The 22012-nt window shown below is 44.7% G+C and overlaps 7 protein-coding genes across 11 annotated transcripts; 3 read left to right on the top strand and 4 right to left on the bottom strand.

Annotated features, from left to right (window-relative positions):
• Positions 1-302: 302 nt before the first annotated feature.
• On the bottom strand, positions 303-2344 carry BCIN_14g01860 (hypothetical protein). Its single transcript, XM_024697057.1, has 5 exons — positions 2155-2344; positions 1727-2038; positions 1122-1366; positions 948-1054; positions 303-890 (listed from the first exon to the last, which is right to left on the bottom strand). The coding sequence occupies exons 2-5, from the start codon at positions 1878-1880 to the stop codon at positions 416-418; spliced, it is 981 nt and encodes a 326-aa protein (XP_024552871.1). The 5' UTR covers positions 1881-2038; positions 2155-2344; the 3' UTR covers positions 303-415.
• Positions 2345-4368: 2024 nt separating this feature from the next.
• BCIN_14g01850 (hypothetical protein) lies at positions 4369-6142 on the bottom strand. 5 transcript variants are annotated; one of them, XM_024697054.1, is made up of 4 exons: positions 5859-6142; positions 4948-5790; positions 4831-4839; positions 4369-4785 (listed from the first exon to the last, which is right to left on the bottom strand). In XM_024697054.1, exons 1-4 carry the CDS (start codon positions 6052-6054, stop codon positions 4598-4600), a joined length of 1236 nt encoding a protein of 411 aa, XP_024552869.1. In that variant the 5' UTR covers positions 6055-6142; the 3' UTR covers positions 4369-4597. The 5 variants fall into 5 exon arrangements, with proteins under 5 accessions (XP_024552869.1, XP_024552870.1, XP_024552867.1 ...); XM_024697055.1 differs by having other exon boundaries at positions 4831-5790; XM_024697056.1 differs by lacking the exon at positions 4831-4839 and having other exon boundaries at positions 4939-5790.
• A 2130-nt stretch (positions 6143-8272) lies between these two features.
• On the bottom strand, positions 8273-10264 carry BCIN_14g01840 (hypothetical protein). The gene is made up of 4 exons (XM_024697052.1): positions 9619-10264; positions 9119-9472; positions 8638-8996; positions 8273-8546 (listed from the first exon to the last, which is right to left on the bottom strand). Exons 2-4 carry the CDS (start codon positions 9249-9251, stop codon positions 8493-8495), a joined length of 546 nt encoding a protein of 181 aa, XP_024552866.1. The 5' UTR covers positions 9252-9472; positions 9619-10264; the 3' UTR covers positions 8273-8492.
• A 352-nt stretch (positions 10265-10616) lies between these two features.
• BCIN_14g01830 (hypothetical protein) lies at positions 10617-13497 on the top strand. Its single transcript, XM_001553038.2, has one exon. It carries the CDS (start codon positions 10937-10939, stop codon positions 13148-13150), a length of 2214 nt encoding a protein of 737 aa, XP_001553088.1. The 5' UTR covers positions 10617-10936; the 3' UTR covers positions 13151-13497.
• Positions 13498-14076: 579 nt separating this feature from the next.
• Positions 14077-17091, bottom strand: BCIN_14g01820 (hypothetical protein). Its single transcript, XM_024697051.1, has 2 exons — positions 16698-17091; positions 14077-16621 (listed from the first exon to the last, which is right to left on the bottom strand). The coding sequence occupies exon 2, from the start codon at positions 16442-16444 to the stop codon at positions 14330-14332; it is 2115 nt and encodes a 704-aa protein (XP_024552865.1). The 5' UTR covers positions 16445-16621; positions 16698-17091; the 3' UTR covers positions 14077-14329.
• An 818-nt stretch (positions 17092-17909) lies between these two features.
• Positions 17910-19599, top strand: Bclpl1. Its single transcript, XM_024697050.1, has 3 exons — positions 17910-17993; positions 18049-18349; positions 18407-19599. The coding sequence occupies exons 1-3, from the start codon at positions 17938-17940 to the stop codon at positions 19388-19390; spliced, it is 1341 nt and encodes a 446-aa protein (XP_024552864.1). The 5' UTR covers positions 17910-17937; the 3' UTR covers positions 19391-19599.
• A 325-nt stretch (positions 19600-19924) lies between these two features.
• On the top strand, positions 19925-21339 carry Bcrfc5. Its single transcript, XM_024697049.1, has 3 exons — positions 19925-20029; positions 20107-20732; positions 20817-21339. Exons 1-3 carry the CDS (start codon positions 19943-19945, stop codon positions 21166-21168), a joined length of 1065 nt encoding a protein of 354 aa, XP_024552863.1. The 5' UTR covers positions 19925-19942; the 3' UTR covers positions 21169-21339.
• The last annotated feature ends 673 nt before the right edge of the window (positions 21340-22012 follow it).

Genomic DNA, 22012 nt, shown 5'->3' with positions numbered 1-22012 from the left:
GGGGGGTAGATGGAAAATTTTGTAAAATTTGTAGAGTATGAGAGAGAGAGAGAGAGAGAGAGAGAGCGGATGGAGTGGTTTAGGGTTTGGGGGTTGGGGATTGGGGGATACGATGGTGCTGGATGGGATGAACATATTATGATTTTGTAGGTAGTGGTGAAGAAATAGCTTGTGGGCTTTGAGTTGAGGGAGTATGCATACTATTCTTGAAAAGAGGAGGAGGGAGGAAGGAAGGAAAAATCGTACAACAAGTGATGAATTTCCACACGATTGTATTTTCCGCAATGAAAAGGGAGAAAATCTGGCTGAGATATGTGAGTAGACAATTTTAAACATCTACGTAGCTAAAACCATCCGGACAAATTTCCACCTCCAAAGTCCAAACATCCATATCTCGCTTCCCAGTTCTTCTCTCTCACAACCCGTGATCCACAGTCTGCATCTCGACGCCCCTCTCCACCACCCCCGGCCCCGCCATCTCCATCTCAAACTCCAGATCCGGTTGAATCTCCGCATACAACGCATTCTTCTCACTCGCCATCTTGAAATTGTACGCCGCCTCCTCATCTTCAATTACATGTACTCCTTTCTTGAGCTTTCCCTCCGCATCACGGGTTCCTCCGACCGCCGCCTCGACTTTCAATTGGATCTCGCACCCGCGATCTAAGAGCGCGAAGAGGAATCCTGCTTCGTCGACCGTAGATCCCGTGCTTAATAGGCCGTGGTTGAGGAGGATGGCTACTTTGTTGTGGGGACCGAGGGCTCGCGCAATGTTGGCGCCTTCTTCAGAGGCAAAGACGATACCGCCGTAGGAGGCGTAGACAGCGATGCTGTTGTGGAGATTGCAGATGTCTTGATTGAGCATATCTAGGGGTCTACCAAAGACAGACCTTGATATTGTTAATACTTGTATTGGGAAATATTTTGAACCAAAGCAAAAAACTCACCATGCTCGACCAGCATTTGTGTGTGCATGACAAATAGCGTGGACGTCAGGACGTGCTTTATGGATTGCAGAATGGATCAAAAACCCCGCGGCATTTGCAGGACGAGACTATGATTGAGTCAATAAGAACATCTTTCATTGTTCATATTCACGGGTTGCAAGTGGAAATGCATACCCTGTTTCCTCCTACAACTTTTCCACTCTCTAGATCTAAACACATCATATCACCAGCAGTCATCAGACCGAAATGTCGACCGAGAGGGTTCATCCAAATGTAGTTCTCAAACTCTGGGTCTCGGACGGAGATATGTCCTGCCATTCCTTCGGTGAAACCGCGACGAGAGAAGTCTCGAAAGACGGCCGCCATGTGGATGAGGATGTGACGACGGTGGGCAGCATGATTGGGAAAGATTGGAATACCTGGGAATGCTGTTAATGAATGTTCAAGTGACTTATACAGATAAAGAAGACAAAGTACGTAGGGTTGAAGAAGAGAAAGAGAGTAGAGCTTGTGTAGGCAAAGATGGATACATGTGATTCTCTGAATATATTCTGCATACTCAAACATAGACAGAGACTAATCGTCCAACAGAAAGATTCCATCTTGCACTTGCAAAAAAGGATCGCGCAGTAGCACCTATACCTTCTACCCGCCCTTCATCCTCTAGCATCAAAGTTCTCCAAAACTCATCTCAACAACACAAGACACTCGATTTCCACACCCACTACTTCTACTTTCCTTCCCAAACTCCAAACAGAAAAGAATCCATCATATCTCACCAGACATAACCACACCACCATGACTAATCGCCTCCAGCGGAGTTAAATCCTCTCCACCATGAACATGTTCAACTTTCTCATCCTTTGCCACTGAAGCTCCCTCCCCTACCTTCTTCTGAATAGAAACATGTGATTCAGTCGCTGACGGCGCCATACTTGCAAGTCTACGATTCTCCGTTTCTATCAATCAAAAAATAATATCAAGATGGCGAATGATATACCGATGATCAATCCACGCAGTACAAACGTGCTCTCCAACGCTATATCAATCACAATTTCGGGGGTTCGAAATCCGAGCCGATTACGGAGGTCCTGGACATATCAATATATATTCTCCCATAAATACACCGCGCTACTCGGGCTTAAAAGAGAGGGATGGACCAGGGAAATGTGGATGATTCAGATAGCGAATTGATGGATCGACCTACCTGTTGTGAATGGATTACCTAAAGGATACTATCTCGGCTATCGAGGTGTGCGACGATAGTGGGATGGATTGAGATAAGACGATGATATGATAGCACGACGGCAATGAAGCTTTCGATAAGAATCGTATGTGTAATCGAAGTCGGATGTGATTAGTTGGAGAAGAGGAAATGGTGCTTCCGTAGTTATCCCAAGATGCCGGTGCTTAGATATCGCTCGTTTGATAGAGGTGGATGTGAGACTATTGTGGGCTCGCGGTGGAGTTGCTAATTGCGGGGTAAACGTGGTGAGATGTGAGATGTGAGATGTGAGATGTGAGACGTTGTGTTGGAATGAAAATGGGGTGAAACTTCTTTGTTTGTTCCTTATTACTACTAAGACTGATTTTATTGTGTTACAACGTGAAATCTTTCACGAGTACTAACTATCCTTTATAATTTGACATGTTCATACACATTTACACCCAGCCTCGTATCATAAAGAGCATGGAGATAATCTACAATATTCCACGTGATACATAGCCAGTATCAAAGCCACTCGAATACAGTCAAAAATTTGAGATAACTATTGGTATTGAATTAGATATAGTTGCCAATATTTAATCCCCCCTATAATCCTCAACCGTTGCGCCCCTTCCCTATGCCCATACCAAAACGCCCAAAACGCACAAGTCTCCCATAGACACCACTTACCACTCGTATTATACCACAAATATTATATATATATATATATTAACAACCATGGAATTCACGAGATAATACCCACTCCCCTCACTCCCCGTCCCCATGAAGACCCTGTTGCTGTCCAGACTGCAAGTAATACCATGACGCCTTCCCACCCCTCCCCCGGCTTCCCCATCTCTAATCTGTGCTTGCTACAGAGTATTATAGCCAAGTATGCAGACGTGTCACTCACAACACTCAAGACTCACAAGGCATGTACAGATCCCAATCTTTACCCCTAAAAGTGCCATACCCCAATGATACCGGATTCAGGGATTTGTCGACTGGACGAGAGAGTCCGATGTACCTGACCAAGCGTCACCGAAACAATGCTCTTCGGATACAAATCCGGAGCGCCTCTACCGTAGCGCCGTTGATATAGCAGTCGACAATGACGTCGAATGTGCCGTTGATGCCGTCGAGAACACCACCAGAGGAGTCTTTCCCCGAGTCATCAGCTTACCTCTCCTAACCCACCTCCCCACAAGTATCAGACATGGCAAAATCCGCGTCAATCACGATACTCGTATCACGAGAAAGATTCCAAACGAGAGAGTGCGACATGCATACATGAACATGCAAGCTGTACGAGAACTCTGTATAGAAAAACCCATCAAAAACGCCTTCCACACACAAACAGACAGACAGACAGACAAACACCAAAGCCCCATGCCAGAACGCCCTATCCTCCATATCCGACTTAACTCTCTCTTATCCACTAGCTGCAGACTCTGACTTATCACCCTTGCGAGCATCATGCACGACATGCAAACATGTCATTTACGATGCCCATATTCCGGGGAGTAATTGATCAGACGAGAGAGTGCGGATTGTTGATTTCACTTGGACGCCTATAATCCAAACCCCAGTAGCCACCCCTAATAAAATTAGCATTTCACATTCCCAAACACTTCACACTAAAACACAAAGGGGTTTTTTGATGGTTTTTTTTTTTTTTTGTTTATTTACATCCCCTTTTTTTTGTGATTTTCTTCATCTATTTTCTACTTGTTTTTGGTATGAGTCCCTCTGAAACGATTGCTCATGCATACTTTTGAAGTTTTTTTCTTTTTCCCCAGCTTGATATTTTTCAATTTTTTTCCATTTTCGGCCATAAAGGCGTACTTTTTTCCCCCTCTCGGCGTTCTTGAGTTTTTTGGTCGAGTCTATCGTTTTCCCCGTTTTTTCCCGTTTTCGGCCACACAGGCGTACTTTCTTTCCACTATAAATTATATTTCAAGCCGTGACGCCTTCCATACTCAAGCCCATGACGAGTATTCCCCAAACTCCAATATCATTTCTCAAAGTGATCTGATCGTGTCGTCAAACACTCACATCGACACAAATCGATATTCGCAGACCACTCCAAAAACCTCTGAACATATAGCGCCACGGATTAAATAATCCATCGCACATGATGATCAGATCTTTGGCAAGAGAAACTATCTCCCAAAACCCAAGTCCGCTTTTGAACTTTTGTATTCCCCACCTCACTGCCATGTCGCTATTATTACATGCGAGCAACAGCATGATCTACGGAACGCCAATAGATAAACCCCCATGATTAGATTACAATATTAACTAATGTATCCTACATCCCTTTTCCAAAACCCCATTTAAAATTTCAAACCCCGAAACTCCTTACCCCTGTCTTGATCATGATGATCAGAGACAGCTCTCGCACGATGTAAACACTGCTGCGAGGAGGTCAGAAAGATAGTGCTTACAAAGCCATGGCGATGGCAGCGACGGCAGCGAGAGCTGCAGCAGCGCTGACACCGTTGGCAGGAGCAGCACCTTGGAACGTGACTGGACCGCTGGGGGTGGAGCCAGTAGATGAGGTTGTAGCTGATCCAGCGGAGCCAGTTTGACCAGCTCCGGTTTGACCAGCTCCGGCTTGACCTGCTTGATCTGCTTGATCTGCTTGGCCAGTTTGACCAGCTTGACCAGCTTGACCTGCTTGGCCTGCTTGACCAGATTGACCTGCTTGACCTGCTTGACCAGCTTGACCTGCTTGACCAGCTTGACCAGCTTGACCTGCTTGACCAGATTGGCCAGATTGACCTGCTTGACCAGATTGACCAGATTGGCCACTTTGACCAGCTTGGCCTGCTTGACCACCTTGACCAGCTTGACCTGCTTGACCTGCTTGACCAGATTGGCCAGATTGACCTGCTTGACCTGCTTGACCAGCTTGACCTGCTTGACCTGCTTGACCTGCTTGACCAGATTGGCCAGATTGACCTGCTTGACCTGCTTGACCTGCTTGACCTGCTTGACCTGCTTGACCAGCTTGACCAGCTTGGCCTGCTTGACCAGCTTGGCCACCTTGACCTGGTTGACTAGTCTGACCAGGGGAACCAGCCGTAGCAATGACGGTTCCATTGGAGACACGAGCTGAGGTGAGAACAACAGCTGGGACAGTAGCGACAGTGGCAGTTCCGTTTCTGAAGACAGGGATGCCGACAGAGGTGACTGGAACTACAGAGGAAGCAGGGCCTGTTGTGATTCTGGCAGTAGTAGGCCTGACAGTTGAGGAAACAGGGACTGTTGTGGTTTTGAGAGTTGAGGAGGCAGGAACTGTTGTGTTTCTGAGAGGTGTGGTTGCAACAGCAGGAACTGTTGCGTTCTTGAGAGGTGTGGTTGCGACAAGCGAGGAAGCGGGGCCTGTTGTTTTAGTGATGACTGGTCCAACTGCGGTGACAGTAGGTGGTGTGTCGATCTTGTTGATAATGGTGCAGCCAGTTGGGCAAGCAGTGATGGTGACCCATCCTGGCTTTGTTACAGTAACGACGGTGTTCTGTTGAGTGATGGTGGTTGGTGCTGTCAAATAGGTGGCGTAGGCATTGACGACTTGGGTAATGTATGAGGCATTGCCTTGGTTGACGAGCACATTACCTCCGTTGTTGGTGTTGCCTAACGAGGTTAGATTATTCACTACTTGGTAGAACCTTTAAGGGAAGATCTGGGAGACGATGGCATACCTTGAAGGATTGCGATGTTACTACCAGCGCCTGCAGCAGCACCGGCACCGTTGCCGTTAGCTCCTGCAGCACCTTGAGCTACAATGTTACCTTGTCCACTGACTTGACCATTGACTTGGCCGTTCTGGGTATTTTGTGCGGTAGCAATTCCGCAGAATGCGAGAACAGCAGCTGTCTGGACGGAGTTGAGCTGCATTGTGACTACGTTTTCTTTGTGAAGGGAATGAGGTTTTGTGAAGGCAAGGATGTTCTGGAAAGTGAAGGAGGTGTTATAAATTGAGAACGATTGACTGCCAGAATGAGCAAAAAGATCTCAACTTTTCTGAAGGGAAAACTCCTTATTTATTCACACTCATCGTACCCCAAAGTTTAGCGTTTTAATCAAACGTCATATTGATGATATCATATTTCAACAATGGCGACATGAGCAACCACAGACACTGTTGATATGAGTTACGCGTAGCTCATGGACAATGCACCCGATAACAACAGCCATTGAAACTTGGAAGCTCGACCAGAGTACAGTCTTACCGGAGCAGATCAAAGGCGGACGAGAACAAGTTGAAATGTAATTGGCCATGATCGTGCGACGATCAAGGCTTGGTCGGGAGAAATCCAGGAGGTAACATCCACTTGATGTCAAATTTGCAATAGTCCACCGGGAGTCGCCAAAGTCGATCGCTCTAAATCATCAACCAACTTGATTTCTTGGAACTCGTAATGATTGTATTAGCCAATGGTATCAAGTGGGATCTAGTTGATCCTGGACGTCAACACTTTAGAGTGCGGGAAGATACGCAGAAGAATATCAAGGTAAAGCTAAGTTGACGCATCAAGTGCTCGGGAGTGAAACTCTTCAAAGAAATACACTTGGCTCTTGAACCCAATGGGTAAGTGTACTAGGTAGTTTCATTAGTGATGACCATTCTCAAAAACCGAAAACTAGCATGGCATTTGATGAATGCCATATAAGATCATACTCCCATCCCAGCACCACGGATTCTATCTTACAAGCTTCATCTTCAATTCAATTTTGGTTGAAGGGAACAATTTTCCCTCTCATGAGTTGTTCCATTTGGCGACGTAGGTTTTGGTCTGACTTCAAAAATCGCGAATGGCTGATAATGAACTGTGAGATGCAAAGCACGACCCCTGAGGATATCGGGGTCATGCCTGGCGTATATTCGAGAATATTCAAGAATACAATGGATCCCAAGTTTAGACCGGCATTATCGGAAACTTACGGGACGCGTTTTCAAAAATTGGCTTTATTAAATTACGCCGTTGAAAAACAAGTAGGTTGGACAAAACCTGAAGGTATTCCCGACAAGATTGATTTAGGGTTCTTAGCGCCCTCGGTAGTTCATGGGACTAATAAAGCTATTGACCGCTAAAGTTTCCCGACTTGGTTGTTACAAATGAATGAGTCTAAAATCAATTGAACAGATCCCCGTTCCTGATGAAAGTATGTACAAAGTATGCAAGTATTGATGTGGCTTATTGACGAAGGGCTTAGTAAGGAATATAAGCCCACGAGCTCCTTATGAGTGACTTATATCGTTGGCACAGCAATATCTTTGAAGAGATTGTGGATTCTCAGTTCAAACGTAATGGATTAAAGCCAATACTGTACTAGTATTACCTCGACTACCCCGACCATTATAATGGTACTAGTAGGTCGAGATTGGACACTAAGAACCGGCTGGTCAGGCACCATGACTTAGAGTTTGACTGAGGGGTTTAGTGTTAAGATCCCCAAAGACTAGGAGGATGTCCGTGGGTCTATTGTACGCATTAAGTTTGCTCTTGGACTGGGTTTCCTTTTGGAGAAAACTTGAATCAGTGGTTCAAATCCTTGGCTTACATATTACTTATCAAACTCCATGACAAGCTATCGTACGTATACTGAAGCATTCGATTGGTGTAGCGACAAATATCATGTAAATTGTATCAATACCCCTCGGGTGAAATTGTATCAACAAGACCTTGATCATTCCAGAGTTTTCGCTTCCCGTAAAGTTCAACGAGCGAGCGGCAAAATTGCATACTACTAAGTACCCAGGCAAGAAGGGAATTGAACTTTGATTCCGTGTCCATCGTAAGGAAAATGTGCCTGACAAAAACACCCGAGATTTGAATAGCTTCAAAAAGTTCCATTTTGGAACGAAAACAGAAATGCCACTGCATTTTACCAAGGTCACCAATACCAATACCGATACCAATAGGAATTTGTATGAAAAACACCGTCCCCATTATCAAATACCAATGGCTCATCAGAGTAAATCTCCTTGTCAAATATCAACAAGCTTTATGAAGGAAAACAGCGTCACCTTTACCAATGACTGCTCATCAAGGAAAAGTACATTCGTCACGAAAGGAAGGAGAAGAAGAAGATAAGAAGATCAAATCCGTATTAGAACAATTTTAGAAGATAGCCAAGAATTGTAAGTGTACCTAAACTCCATCCCTATTTCTAGATACAGTTCACCGGGTCCGGGATTCTTTTGTGTCAACCAGTGTATTCTCATCATTATCTGAAATGAAAAAAAAAGTGAAGCCTCAAGATATCGTACAAACAAACGCCTAATTGGATGCAATCATGTACTTCGATGTACTTTCAAATATCATATCGTATCATCTGTAATTGTCCTCTGGCGCTGAGAATAGACCAACTCGAGTTCGGTGGCTCTGAGAAACACATATCAATACAAAATTCTCTAACATTCCACATTTCCAGTATGAAATACGAAATGGGAAATTTTGGTTGAGAAAAACTTACGTAAGGCAATTTTGGTATCACAACTCCGAGAACGGCGAGAAAGTTGATGATGAAGTAAGTGAGGTCGTAATGGGTATAATGAGTACTAATTAGGAACAAAACGATTGGCACACTCATGAGGAATTTCTTTGCAGGCGTGTACTGAGCTCCATTATCAATTTGTTCCCACATGTTCAGATTGTCGTAGGCTCCTGCGTTGAACTCGAATGGCACACCACGGACCCAATGAAACATGAGAAAGGAACCAAACATGTACGATATATTTGTTAATGTCCAAGATGTCTCTTGGGAAACACCGGGGATTATATCAAAGAGGATCTTGAGGCATGCGATTAGAACCAGATGTATTGTCCAGGCACCTGTTGAATGAAGCAATTAGCATTGGGGAGATCAATATACTTCATATCCCATGTAGAAATTATGTCATGAACATGTGCTCCAATTGCTACGTCGTACAAAATCGAATTCAGGAATTTCTGACCTTTTGCATTCACCCAGTTGGCATTAAGATTGGGTAATGCCGCTTGATCGCTCATGTGCTCAATTGTCTCCGGTGGCTCCTGATATAACAGACTGCTCGACCGCCTCCTTCGTCCAACCTTTTGCTCACTCATTGTTCGATATGGACCACTTGGACGAGGTGGATTTGAACTCGCGTCGTAAGAGACTGTGCGAGGGAGGAGGAGTGGGGAAGACAGCTTGGCGGTGGTTGCGGAAGGAATTTTGAAGGTTATGAAACGCCTCCGAGAGAGCGTCTCGTCGTAATGTTAAGATGTACGTTCGAATATGAAAAAGGGATATGAAAGGTCTGATGGCGGCTATCGAAGACTTCTAGCTACAATCACCATGTCAGCAATGAGCTCATTGGATGTTTCATGCAATTCCGTGCAGTAAGCAAAGCCAGCGATGCGGATCTCCGAAAGAATTGAGATATCGGCCCAAGTCTGCATGCATGAATTTGGAGAAAGTTTAGGGGCTTACTTCTGAGTACCTGATTGCGAGGTAGTTTAAATGTTGATGAACGAAGGACTGTAGATGAGAGAATACGAGAATGACCGAGATATGGGTCGAATTGAATTTGCCAATTGCCAGAAGGTCTGAACGGAACTTTCCAACGAAGCTGGAGCTTATGGAAGTGTAGAGGACGGAAAGCTTCGAGGCGGGAGGCGCAACGAGGGAGGAGAAAGGAGAAGTGAAGACGAAAAACGAATGGACAGATACGGCGGCTTAAGGTGCTGTATAGAATGTAGGATGTCGAGGTGTGTGGCGGACGGTGACAATGGGGGGGGCGAAGGGGAGGGGGGGTTTGGTGATATTCTTATATGGTGTTGTTGTTCTGTTTTGAGTCGTCTTTCGGTCTTGGTGTTTCTTGCGGAGATGGGGATGGGGTTAATGCTCGGGAGTCTGATCGGACTAGCTTTTCCGTTGTAGATGAAGGCAATATAAGGCAGATGGATGAGTAAAGTATCCCAACGATAGTACGAGCCGGTATAGGCACAGCGTTCCCAGTAGATTTTGCTCGAGCGGGATGTTTCTTTATCGAACCAATCTCTGGCACGGAGAGACTGGATGGAATGGTTACGATCAATACAATCCAATATAAATCATAAATCACAAATCATAAATCATATATATAACCACCACCAGGCCAAAAATAACATTCGGTCCCAGGCCAAAATGAATCGAGAATCTCTTTGGAATGTTCTTTTTGTCAAGGAGCCAATAACAGGGGCCAGTCTTCAAGGATCGTCTCCATGTATGGTTAGTTTCACCGAAATGAACACTATACCAGCCATTCGACCAATCAGCCCTCCTCCCCGAGACCGACAGTAATTAATAATTTCCAGAAATAATTATTTTCATGATATCAGAAACTCTCGGTATTGCATTTTTGAGACAGCGTCCATTTACTTAGCATCTGCAGAGCGAGGTACCGAGTATCGCGTGTCTGCGACGATAATATACACACAGAGAATACTGCAACAACATATGAAGGAAGACGTTGAGGAGATCGTATTTCTTTGGATTCTACGAAAAGCATTTCGATCCTCAAGACTTCTCCTGGTTGCTTGAATCTGTTCTTTATGTATCACAAAGATAATTGAACATATCAGCAGCTTTCACTAATTCTTCTAGGACCCCGCTCGCACAAAAATACAACACTCTCGCCCGTTGCCCATACCCATACCCATACCCATACCCCCATACGCATCCGCACCTTCGAATTAACGTGTGCATGTCGCATCGTATCGCTTTGGTCTTGTCTTGATTGTGGTCTGCCAGGGGCGCATCGTCAAACATGGATTCACCAGCAGAAGATGCGGTTGATTCGCGATCGAATGTGGTTGGAAGAAAACGTGCTTTACAAACATCCTCAGATCAAGGTAGAGAATTTGTCACAATCGATTCTTCTTCAGATGAATCTGCAAAACAGCCTCGAAAGAGGGCAAAGCCATCTTCCGACGAATCTGCCAAAGTCGAAGTCGATCTCACATCTTCGCCATTGCCAAAGGAATCGCTAGGCACTCCTACGTCTGGAGCAAACGTTGGATCGCCGGCAACCTGGAACCAAGGCGTACAGAGTGGACTGCGAACGTCTTTCAAGAGCAAGAAACCAACGCCACCTCAAAGCACTCCCTTAAAACAACCGGCACAACCCCCAAATAATACCATTGAAAAATCTCAGGGTCGATCCGAGCAAAAGCCGATGACCAAAAAACAATTTAACAAGCTAGGGGAAGATAAGCAACTGGCTCTGATGGAAGCGTATACTCAAGATGTTTCTGCTTTGATAGATCTTCATGGTTGGCCAGTGCCGGAAGGATTTCAACAGAGCTGCCTGAAGTTTGTTGGAGAGGGGTTGACCTTTTACCCAACTCCAATGAAGAAGGATCAGCCTGTAGGTCGCTATTCGTTTGGCGGCGGTGATGTCCAGTTGCGAGAGCTTTACAGTGAGGAAGGCAAACCCATCACGAGTAAGGATATCACATATTCTGATGTCCTTCTTTCACTCATGGAAAACAACGAGTTCTTTGGGCATGCGTTACCAGACAAACGTGCCAAGGCTGCCGTCAAAAGTTACTTGTCTTATTTTTACAACCACCTTCCACAGAAAGAAACATTTATATCTTCTCTCGTGGCAAAAGCTCCGTCTCCAATTGAGGTCCTCAAGAATTCTAAAAAGAGTCCACCAGCTTCATCCCGCGCAGCTGATCATCATGACAAAAATGCTCCTCCAGCAATTATCAATGATGGTTCAGTCAAAGACGAAGCTCTCATGAAACAGGACAATACCTCGACTTCCAATTTGATAACAGAATCCAATGGCGATGAGGAGCCCACTCGGGTTGCTCCCAACCTGGCTACAAGTGCTATCGAACCAACCAAAGATCGCACGACCCCCCCTGAAGCCGGGACAACTAAGATAGATCATGGTTCGTCGGACCCAGTAGTCGGGGGTGAAATGGAGGTCTCATCAGATGGTGGTATTGCTACTGATGTCGATGATGACCGTGAATTTGAGGCGGCACGCGAAATGGGTTTACGTCCGGGAATCCCTGCAGAAGACCATGCTGCAATTCTGAAATACTTCCCATCCACCGACGGTGTCGTCCTTAGAAAATGCTTGATCTGTGGCTCAAGTGGACATGATCGAAGTGTATGTTCTGACAATGCTTGTTCTTCTTGTGGCAGTAAGGGTGATCATCTTACTCCAGCTTGTCCTCGGAATACGATCTGTGGTAAGTGTAGAGAAGTGGGCCATCAGACCTCGCATTGTCCTGAAAAGCTGCGTGCTGTCAAAGATGATATCAAATGCAATACATGTCAATCTACAAGTCATCTTGAGGATCAATGTCATGTAATCTGGAGAAGTTTTCTTCCTGGTCCAAATGAGATCAAAAAGGTTCGCAATATCCTAGCTTTTTGCTACTTTTGTGGTCGCCCAGGTCACTTTGGCCCTGAATGTGGACTATATCGTGGTAAACCTGCTTCTGGCGGCATATCTTGGTCGACTAGCAACATGGAGAGATTTCTTGATGGTCCTAGTAGTTATGATGACTCTCTTTCTCCAGGAGGTAATGACTATTCGATTCCAAATCGTGGGAAGAAGGGATTCACTATCAAGGGAAAAGCCAATGATCCGATCAATCTGGATGAAAGTGATGATGACGAAGGTTTCATTCAACCCAAAGTCAACATGGCCCCCAGAAATGGTCACATTCAATTCTCCCAAGCTGGTGCAATGCAATCTTTCAATCAAGCCCCTCCTTTCCAATTTCAAGGCAATACTAGCAGCAACCAAAATAGTAGAGGTCCTTCTGGAAACCGTGGTGGCCGTGGCGGTCGCAGAGGTGGTGGCAGTGGCAGCAGTGGCAGCAGTGCAGAAAAAAACAAGCAAAAGCATAAATCTGGAAATAATCCCCCTAGAGGTGGTGGTCAAAGTCGTGGTAAAGCCTACCGCGGTAGAGGCGGAGGCGGACCTGCTCGAGGTGCTCCACGTGGTCGTCGCTAATCTCCTGCTACGGAGTCGTTGCTCAGCTTTTAGACTTGCACTGTGATATAATGTCGTGGTGATGATCTGATGTGGCTTTATGCTATGTCAAACCCCCACATGTGCATTATAGAATATTTCAATTCGACATCTGACAACTTGTATACATATATTCTCCAGGTTTCAATACATCATTCTAGTCTCTTTTTGCATTCCTGAACTGGAACTGGAACTTGAATTGGTCGATAGATTTGGTATTTGTATCGTATCACATCACATATGATTCCGACGTAAAAACGGGAATTGGAAGACGACCAGATTTAGACTATACACACAGTCACGTTTATTACAATTAGACTTACGCTGCATATATGGGTAAATACATGTTCTCCAATAATAATAAAAAAGAAATTTCATATTTTTGGTGGCTGTATGTTAGGTTCTGCGTGCAGTGCGGTTTGTTTTAGAGATGTATACCTGGGTGTTGAAGGGTTAGAGATGCATGGATGAATTGATGAATAAATGGACGCATGCATGCATGCATACATACATACATGAATGTGGTGATGCGATTGCATTGCATGATTCGCAGTTTTTCGTGCAAGCCTACCTATCTACCTAGATAATGAAATGATACCAAGATTTTTCACCTTTTTAATTTTTAATCCTTTTGAGAAGAAATCGAGGTGTGTTGAGTGGTGGTGGTAGTGGTGTTCGCGAATAAATATGTGAATGTGAATGTGAATATGAATATGAGTGTAAATGTGATTCCCAGTAAATGGATGGATGGATAGATGGATGGATAGGGAGATACCTAGGTAGATAGAGATAGAGTTACAAGTAATCATACTTCATAAAGTCCTACCTACCTGCTTACGCTTCGCGATCCTTTCTATCCATTTCCGAACGCTAATCCTGCTCCTGCTCCTGCTCCCTGTGTGTGAAACTGAGTGTGTATGTATGTATTGTGCAAGCAAGCAAGCAAGTAGTCGATATCTAGGTAAAGTAAATACATACAAGCTATGAAGAAATATCCCGAAGAAGATGATTGAAGAAGTACCATGTAATCATTCTTCAGATAACTATATTTTGATGTCCAAATCGCCTTGTTTTCTATCCATGCCGAAGAATTTGCAAAGAAGATAGATAGATAGGTGGAAATTTACTGGTCCTCGGCGATAATGTATCCTTCACCTCATCTCATTCCTCCATCTCCTCTCTACGTCTCTTCGAACCCGCAGATACATCTACCACGATTCTCTCTTCGTTGATATGCTCTGCATCTAATTTATCACCTCCCTCGCAATTTCCATTGTTTTCCTCAAATTCCTTTCCACTCTTCGCATCAGTGTTATTTTCTGGGGGTTCGAAGATTCCATTCTTCAACTTCCATCCCGCTCTCTGCATCTTCTCCCACTCTTTGCCGACTCGGAATCTGACGAGGTCGCCTGCCGCATTTGCATCTTCTTTACTGTCGTGACCATCGGCTTTTCCATCTGTAAAGGTGATCATTTGGATATTCCTATTCAGTAAAGTTTGCATTAACATTTTAAGGCCATTTCGATAGGGCAATCCTGCTTTGTGAGGGAACAATAAAGCTGTGTCTATGATAGTTGGATGAATGAATCGGGTGGCATTTAAATCATTTTCTAGACCGTGGCCGATGATCGGAGTCGAAGGAGTGAGGAAGGAGAAGAGAAGAGTGCGGGCTATGGCGGGTGAGTCTACGATGCGGAGTTTGCCTTTGTTTTGAGCGATTTGCTCAGAGCCGGGAAAAGAGTAGGGGATGGCGGATGTGATATCTTGTGGGTAGACGCCTGAATATCGAGAGTTGAGATCGAGGATTTCGCCATAAGGACGGACGAGCACGTCGAGAAGGGGAGAGCCGGAAGGCCAGGAGGTGGCAGTCAAGCGGAGGAGTTCGAGGCCATGGACTGTGTAGCCCATTTCGCAATCGATGCAGACGGGTTGAGTAGGAGCGGGTGGGTCTGCTTCATCTTCGGGGGTCTTTGCGAAATTCAATACTGCGGCTAAACGCTTGACTTCGGTCACTTTGAAGACGTGGTGATCGGCAGTGGTACATCCAGATGTCTCCCCGATAATTTGATCACAGCATCGCCATTTCTTCTCACGTTTGGCTTTGGGGTCAAGTGAAGAACGGTCTTTCCAATAGTGCTTTCCGAAGTGATAGGTGCAGCAACCACCAGATGCGAGTATGCCATCTTCTTCGCGACGACCCGGAAATACTTGAAAGCGTGTTTTGCAACGATCACAAACTTCCCAGCCTTTTGATGCTTCTATGCCGCTCTTTGCCTTTTCGATTTCTGCAGGCGTGGGAACATTGGTGACATATCCGTGCTGTGATAACTCTGTTATAGGAGTATAGAGTCTTGGGAGTATAGCTAGTTCTTCTTCTGGAGTTAGACCTGTCTCGATTGGTTTTGGCGGTCCTTCAGGTTTCTTGGCTGGCGTATCTGAAAGAGGGGCTCTCGAGGCTTTGTCCTTGGCAATCTCTCTGGCTCTCTCGTCTTTCCATTGCGCAACAGTCATTCTCTTGTAGACCATGATTTTATTCTTGACGACGTTGGAGTAGATGGTGGGTGTTTCACAAGCAGCTTCCTCCAAATCTAATGCCCTTGTAATCAATCCTTGATCTGAAAATACTAGTTCCTTTTCTTCATCGTTTGCATCATTAGATAGTTCAGAATTGAGACGCTTCAACTGATCATGTAGAGCTTGAACAAGTCTGAGCCGGATGTTGTGAACAGCTGGTGCAGTTTTGCGTGCACGTGGGTTGAGAGGTTCTTTCTTCTCGGGCTTCTTGACCGGAGTTGATACCACGTTCGGAGCCTTGATTGCTGCTGGCGCGTTTTGCTTTTGGGGTGTTATATTATTTGAACCGGCTGGTATAGATGACGCAGATGCTGTAGATGCACCATTTTGGGATTTTCGGCGCAGTGGAGGTGGTGAAATCTCACGTCGAGCTACCAACGTGGATTTCGATGTTTGTGTTGAAGTGGCTTTGTTATCAATTGCTTTCTGTGTAGTAATGGTCGGTTTTAAGGTCAGAAGTGAAGGCGGAGGCTCAGCTATTGGTGTTGTGCTTCTTTCTTCATAACCAATCTTTTGGCGCTTTCGTTGACCGTCTTGGTCACCACCGCTTCCATCGACTTGTTGAGTAGCTTTGACTTGTGCTATCCCATTTGATACTGCTTGAACGACGCGATGATCATGCGAAAATATGCATCTTGGAATCAAACATTTATCCCGATTCGGGCATTTGGTTTGCGAGAAAAGACCCTTCGTAGTAAACATCTTGAGGGATTGCAGAGGAAATATGCGATTGCGAAAGAATCAATACTTGATGGAAGATGAAGTTGATAAGGGGTTGTTGGAGTCTACTAATCACTCGATGCTCTCTTTTTCATGATGGTCGTAACTTTCGACTTTCGGCCAATGGACAATTTCTCATGCAGTTGAGCTATTGTCAAGCTATCCAAGAGTTATTAATGAATTCTTTGATAAAAGGAGAGGAACCTCCTGAGATTCCAAATCGAATAGAAAATACCGTGGTGTTGCGACTTGTATCACGTGAATATTAAGGTTGTTTGTTCGAGAGATTGTTTGTTTGCCAATTGGGAACCTTAGGATAGGGAGGTTGCACAACGAGGTGCGATCACGTCCAATTCCAGCCAAGCAAGGCAGGTAGGTGCCAGGTAGTAAGTACGGTACTTGCAGCTCTATCCTTCCTAGCTGGGCTTCGTTCCTTTTTTCCTTTTCCTTTTCCTTTTCCTTTTCTTCTCCTGCTTTTGCTTTTGCCTTTTCTTTCCTTTCTTTCCTTCAGTTGGTGATGAATGATGGCGCCCACGTGGTGTTCAATGTGATCGAATTGATTGACTGATGTTCATTGTTTCTATTTTAACGAGGTTCCTTTCCGTTGGTTCAGACTGCAGCAGTTGTTCGGCTATCCACCATCCATCCATCGCATTTCGCCTCAGGCTTGGAGCACTACATGACCAGACAGCCTAGGTATTGTCTAGCGATCTAGGTAATGATCAAGAGACCGAGTCGTCGATTTCCCAGCGAATCTACCTTGGTGGGCTTCCAAGAGATAATATACCGGTTGCAACATGGACCTACTGACTGGCACATCGGGGAATCGGGGATGGATGCCCACAATCTCGGAATCTCAATCGACAAGCCACTATTTCTGCAGTGGAATCTATGGATGATACTCTCTGAGATATCTTGAGATACCGGAATGTCTATCTTTCCTCTAATCTATGGTAGGTTTATCAACGTTATCGATGTTATCGATGTTATCTATCTGTTGGTGGAAGGAGCCAAGGAAGGAGGGAGCCCACCTATAAGCAGTCGTTATCACAATCACACTGAGATACATATATCATTTGACAATACCTGGGTAAGTGAGGAGGGCTTGTTCTTCTCGATGTTCCTTTCGTTGCATTCACTCTCATCGCCATCGTCATCTTCATCTCCATCTCCATAAATAGAATTTCCATCCTTTCTCCCATTTTCCGTTCTGGATATCCCAAACAATCTTCAAGGCTGTGCACACCCTGAAAATCGTATTCCAGGCTGCAGATATCCCTGTAGAGAACGCATCATACATTCAAACGCACTCCGGACATCGAAAAGCCCGAGCACGCGACAGCTGTGTGCTTATTGTTAGTGGTTGGAAAGTGTCTCAGAGACACTTTCTCACTACTAGCATTCCAATCCCCATCGTCGCATTGTTACCTTTTTCTTTGTCTTCTTTGGACCGGGCCTTCTTCAGCAACGAAGTTATGGATTATACCGGTAGCAGCCGTGATGCTCAGCATCTCTGCGTGCTTGTTCATGGGTGAGTGTTGTACATGCTGCACCTCTCTGCAATTCATAGCATACTGACGGAGCAGACTTTGGGGAAATCCAGTTCATTTAGAGACAGTGGCAAAATCTTTACGAGCGAAACATTCCGAGGATGCCCTTCATATATTGGTCGCAAAACGCAACAGTGGTAGCTTTACATATGATGGTATTGAGCTGGGCGGCGAGCGAGTGACTGCAGAGATAGAGGAAGAAGTCGAGAAACTTGCGAGAGAGGGTCAAGTAATTACTAGGTTCTCCATCGTTGGTTATTCCTTGGGTGGCCTTGTGGCCCGTTACTCTGTTGGCTTACTTGACAGCAAGGGGTTCTTCGATAAGATCAAGCCCGTGGTATGTTGGTATAGTGAACTCAGGAGTTAATGTGGACTATCTGACTCCGATATATAGAATATTACCACCTTTGCTAGCCCACATCTTGGAGTCCGCACCCCTCTGAAAGGATCTCTCAATCACATCTGGAACGTCCTGGGCGCAAGGACTCTGTCAACTTCCGGGCGACAGTTATTTACGATAGACAAGTTTAGAGATACAGGAAGGCCGCTACTTGAGATTCTGGCAGATCCAGAATCAATCTTCTTAAAGGGATTAGCCAAATTCGAAAGAAGGACATTATATTCAAACATCGTCAACGATCGAAGCGCCGTTTACTATACCACTGGAATCGCAAGCACCGATCCATTTTCAAATCCGGATAAAGTCAAAATAAACTATGTAGAAGGTTACGAAGATGTTGTTCTAGACAGGCACAACCCAGTTTCCCCTCTGGACAAATCTAGTCTACATGCCAACACGAGCTTCATGGCCAGCACAAAGAAGACTTTGGGAAATCTTCCTCTATTCGTAGCACTGGTTGTATTCATCCCATTTGGTGTCGTCGCTTTTCTTCTAAACTCTGCCGTTCAGACTGTCCGCAGCAGTAAACGTATTCGTCTCCACGAACAAGGTTTAGCCGGTATTCAACCAAAAGACTATCGATTTCCTCTGCTCATCAACAGTATGCGTGAAACCGTCGAAGATGTGTATGAGAATCTTAACGCCACTCAAGACAACGAATACCTCAACACACCTTCTGATTCGGACTCCGAAGAGGCATCCGCTTCATCTCCTCTGATTAGAGAACGGACTAAATCTTTCCATAGTGAAATTGCCGATCCAGAGAAATCCGGTGAAATTGCTCCTACTTTAGCGTTAGCACCATATCAATTCAAAATGATAGAAGCATTAGATAAGGTAGGTTGGCGAAAGTATCCGGTTTTCATTCACAAGGTCAGACATAGTCACGCAGCTATCATTGTTAGGGTTGACAAACCGAGCTTTGATGAGGGAAGAATTGTATTAAAGCACTGGTTGGATGAGGAGTTTATTCTGTGATTGGGATCGAACCTCCTGTTTGGTAGAAGAAAGAATAAGTTGTGGGAAATTTACTTTTATCATGTTTTCTTTAAAGGATACCTAGCGGTCTTGGTTCAAGCGTCGGCGTTTTACACTATAGCATTAGAGATCAATCATTAAGGACGGGCACCGGAGGGATCATTTGAATTTAGATTTTGTTGTAGAATTAGATAGAAATTTTGAATTCACACGATTTGTTTTCAAGTCACTTGAATGGCTTCCAATATCCCGCCTTAAATTTCTTGAGGAGTTTGAAGGACAACATCATAGATAACATTGCCCTAACCATGTATATAAAATCAACATAATCAACTGAATTCTGAATAAAAGAAAACACTTTACTCAAGCTTCAGGTCGAAGTTATACTCCCTCAAAACCTTTAGTGAACTTACCTTCTAGCATGGAAATTCACGTGGTTCCCCGCAAAACAGCTTTACGCGAAACGCGTTCATCGCGTCTCCAGAACGTTTTCATCCCAGAAATCAATTTGAATCAAACCTCAATTTCAAAATAGCACAACCAAAGTACAACATGGCTCTCATTGTAGATAAGCACCGTCCTCGGTCTCTTGATCAACTTACTTACCATGACGATCTTTCTAATCGTTTGAGATCCCTTGTAGGTTTGCCAATTTCTCCAATTACCCTGTCTATACACTTGACACAGTACATGCTCACAATGGCGACCATATCTAGGCACAATCCGGCGACTTCCCTCATCTCCTTCTCTACGGACCTTCCGGTGCGGGTAAAAAAACTCGCATAGTATGCACTCTCAAAGAACTCTATGGGCCTGCCGTCGAGAAGATAAAAATCGATTCCCGTGTCTTCGCATTAGCAACCTCGTCGCGAAAACTCGAATTCAATATTGTTTCTTCACTCTATCATTTGGAGATTACGCCTTCGGATGTGGGAAATTATGATCGTGTTGTGATTTCGGAGTTGCTCAAAGAAGTGGCGCAAACGCAGCAGGTGGACCAGAGTGCCAAACAGAGGTTTAAGGTGGTGGTTATTAATGAGGCGGATGGGCTGAGTCGTGATGCTCAGGCGGCGCTGAGAAGAACAATGGAGAAATACAGTGGGAATGTTAGGTTGATTCTGGTGGCTAATAGTACTTCGGGGATCATTGGGCCGATCAGGAGTAGAACATTATTGGTTAGGGTGGGAGCACCGACTGAGGGAGACATTGTGAAGGTGCTTGAGACGAGTGGAAAGAGGGAAGGATGGGGAGTTAGTAAAGGATTCTTGGAAAGGGTTGCCAAGGAGAGTGGCAGAAATCTAAGGAGAGCGCTGTTGATGTATGAGGCCGCACATGCGCAAAAGTATGTTTTATCTACCCTTTTCACGCATATCATTCTTTCTACTATATGCACTTTTGCAAAAGATGTCATACTAACCAGCATCAGCGAGGTAATAGCAGAGAATACCCCCATCCCGCCACCTGACTGGGAAGCACTTCTCTCGACCATCGCCCACAGCATGACTGTTGAACACACTCCTGCCCAGATCCTCAAAATCCGCGCCCAACTTTACGATCTGCTTACACATTGTATCCCTGCCACAACCATTCTCAAAACCTTAACATGGAAACTCATGCCATTGGTGGATGATGCGTTGAAGAGCGATATTGTCAAATGGGCTGCATTTTACGAACACAGGTGTAAAACGGGTACGAAGGTGATTTTTCATCTCGAAGCTTTTGTAGCCAAATTTATGAGGGTGAGCGAGGAGTGGCTGATGGCTATGGAAGTTGAGTAGAGCAGTCGAGGAACCAAGTGAGAGCGGGTGGAGATTGGGAAGTACATGCATGGGATTCGTGCAGCAGCTGGCGTTTTGGGTGTGAGGCTAATGTGAAAAAATGGCGGATACAATCGACGTCCATATATCTGCTAGAATAGAGATATCTACATTATAATGATCAAGCAAACAGAAATGATAACATCTATCTATACACAACAGAAAGTATGCGAAATGTAAAATATTACATCTATCTATATTCCTACTTTTTAAACCACCTTTTCGAACATTCCCTGCGAGAATGAATCTGCCTACCGATACATAGCGCAAAGGAGAAATTCTTACATTACTAGATATCTTCACTAAAACAAAATCTTTAGAAGGGGGGAACAAATCACTTTTTCGCTCCTTTAACTTCGCTAAATACATCTATACAGTAAGTAGACATGTACTATAGACATAACATCTCCATACATCTTCTCTCTTCGAGCATTTCTCTAATACAATCTCGCATCGCAAAACGCATCATTTCAAACTGATATAAATTTGTTGAAGATATCATGAGATAGATGTACAATTCGATTCTTACTGCTGACACATACAGATTATACATATAGCCATCCCTAATATCCTAATATATGGTTCCAGATAATATCATACATATATCATACCCATGCTCTCCCTCTAAATCTATAGAATTACACCCACCACCTTTTTTCTTTTTTTCTAGATTCAGATGTCCGGTCTTTGTCACGCTGGAGAGCAGATGTGATGTTTTTATATTCTACATTCCTATTCCCAATCCCCAATCCCCAGAATCCAAAGATCAACGCGGCAATGCCGAGATCTTTGTCGAGCAGGGTCT

This window comes from Botrytis cinerea, chromosome 14 (genome assembly GCF_000143535.2).
Source record: "Botrytis cinerea B05.10 chromosome 14, complete sequence".
NCBI classification, from domain to species: Eukaryota; Fungi; Ascomycota; class Leotiomycetes; order Helotiales; family Sclerotiniaceae; genus Botrytis; species Botrytis cinerea.
Note: the sequence above shows the minus strand (reverse complement) of the source record. Positions and strands in the feature narration are given on the sequence as shown.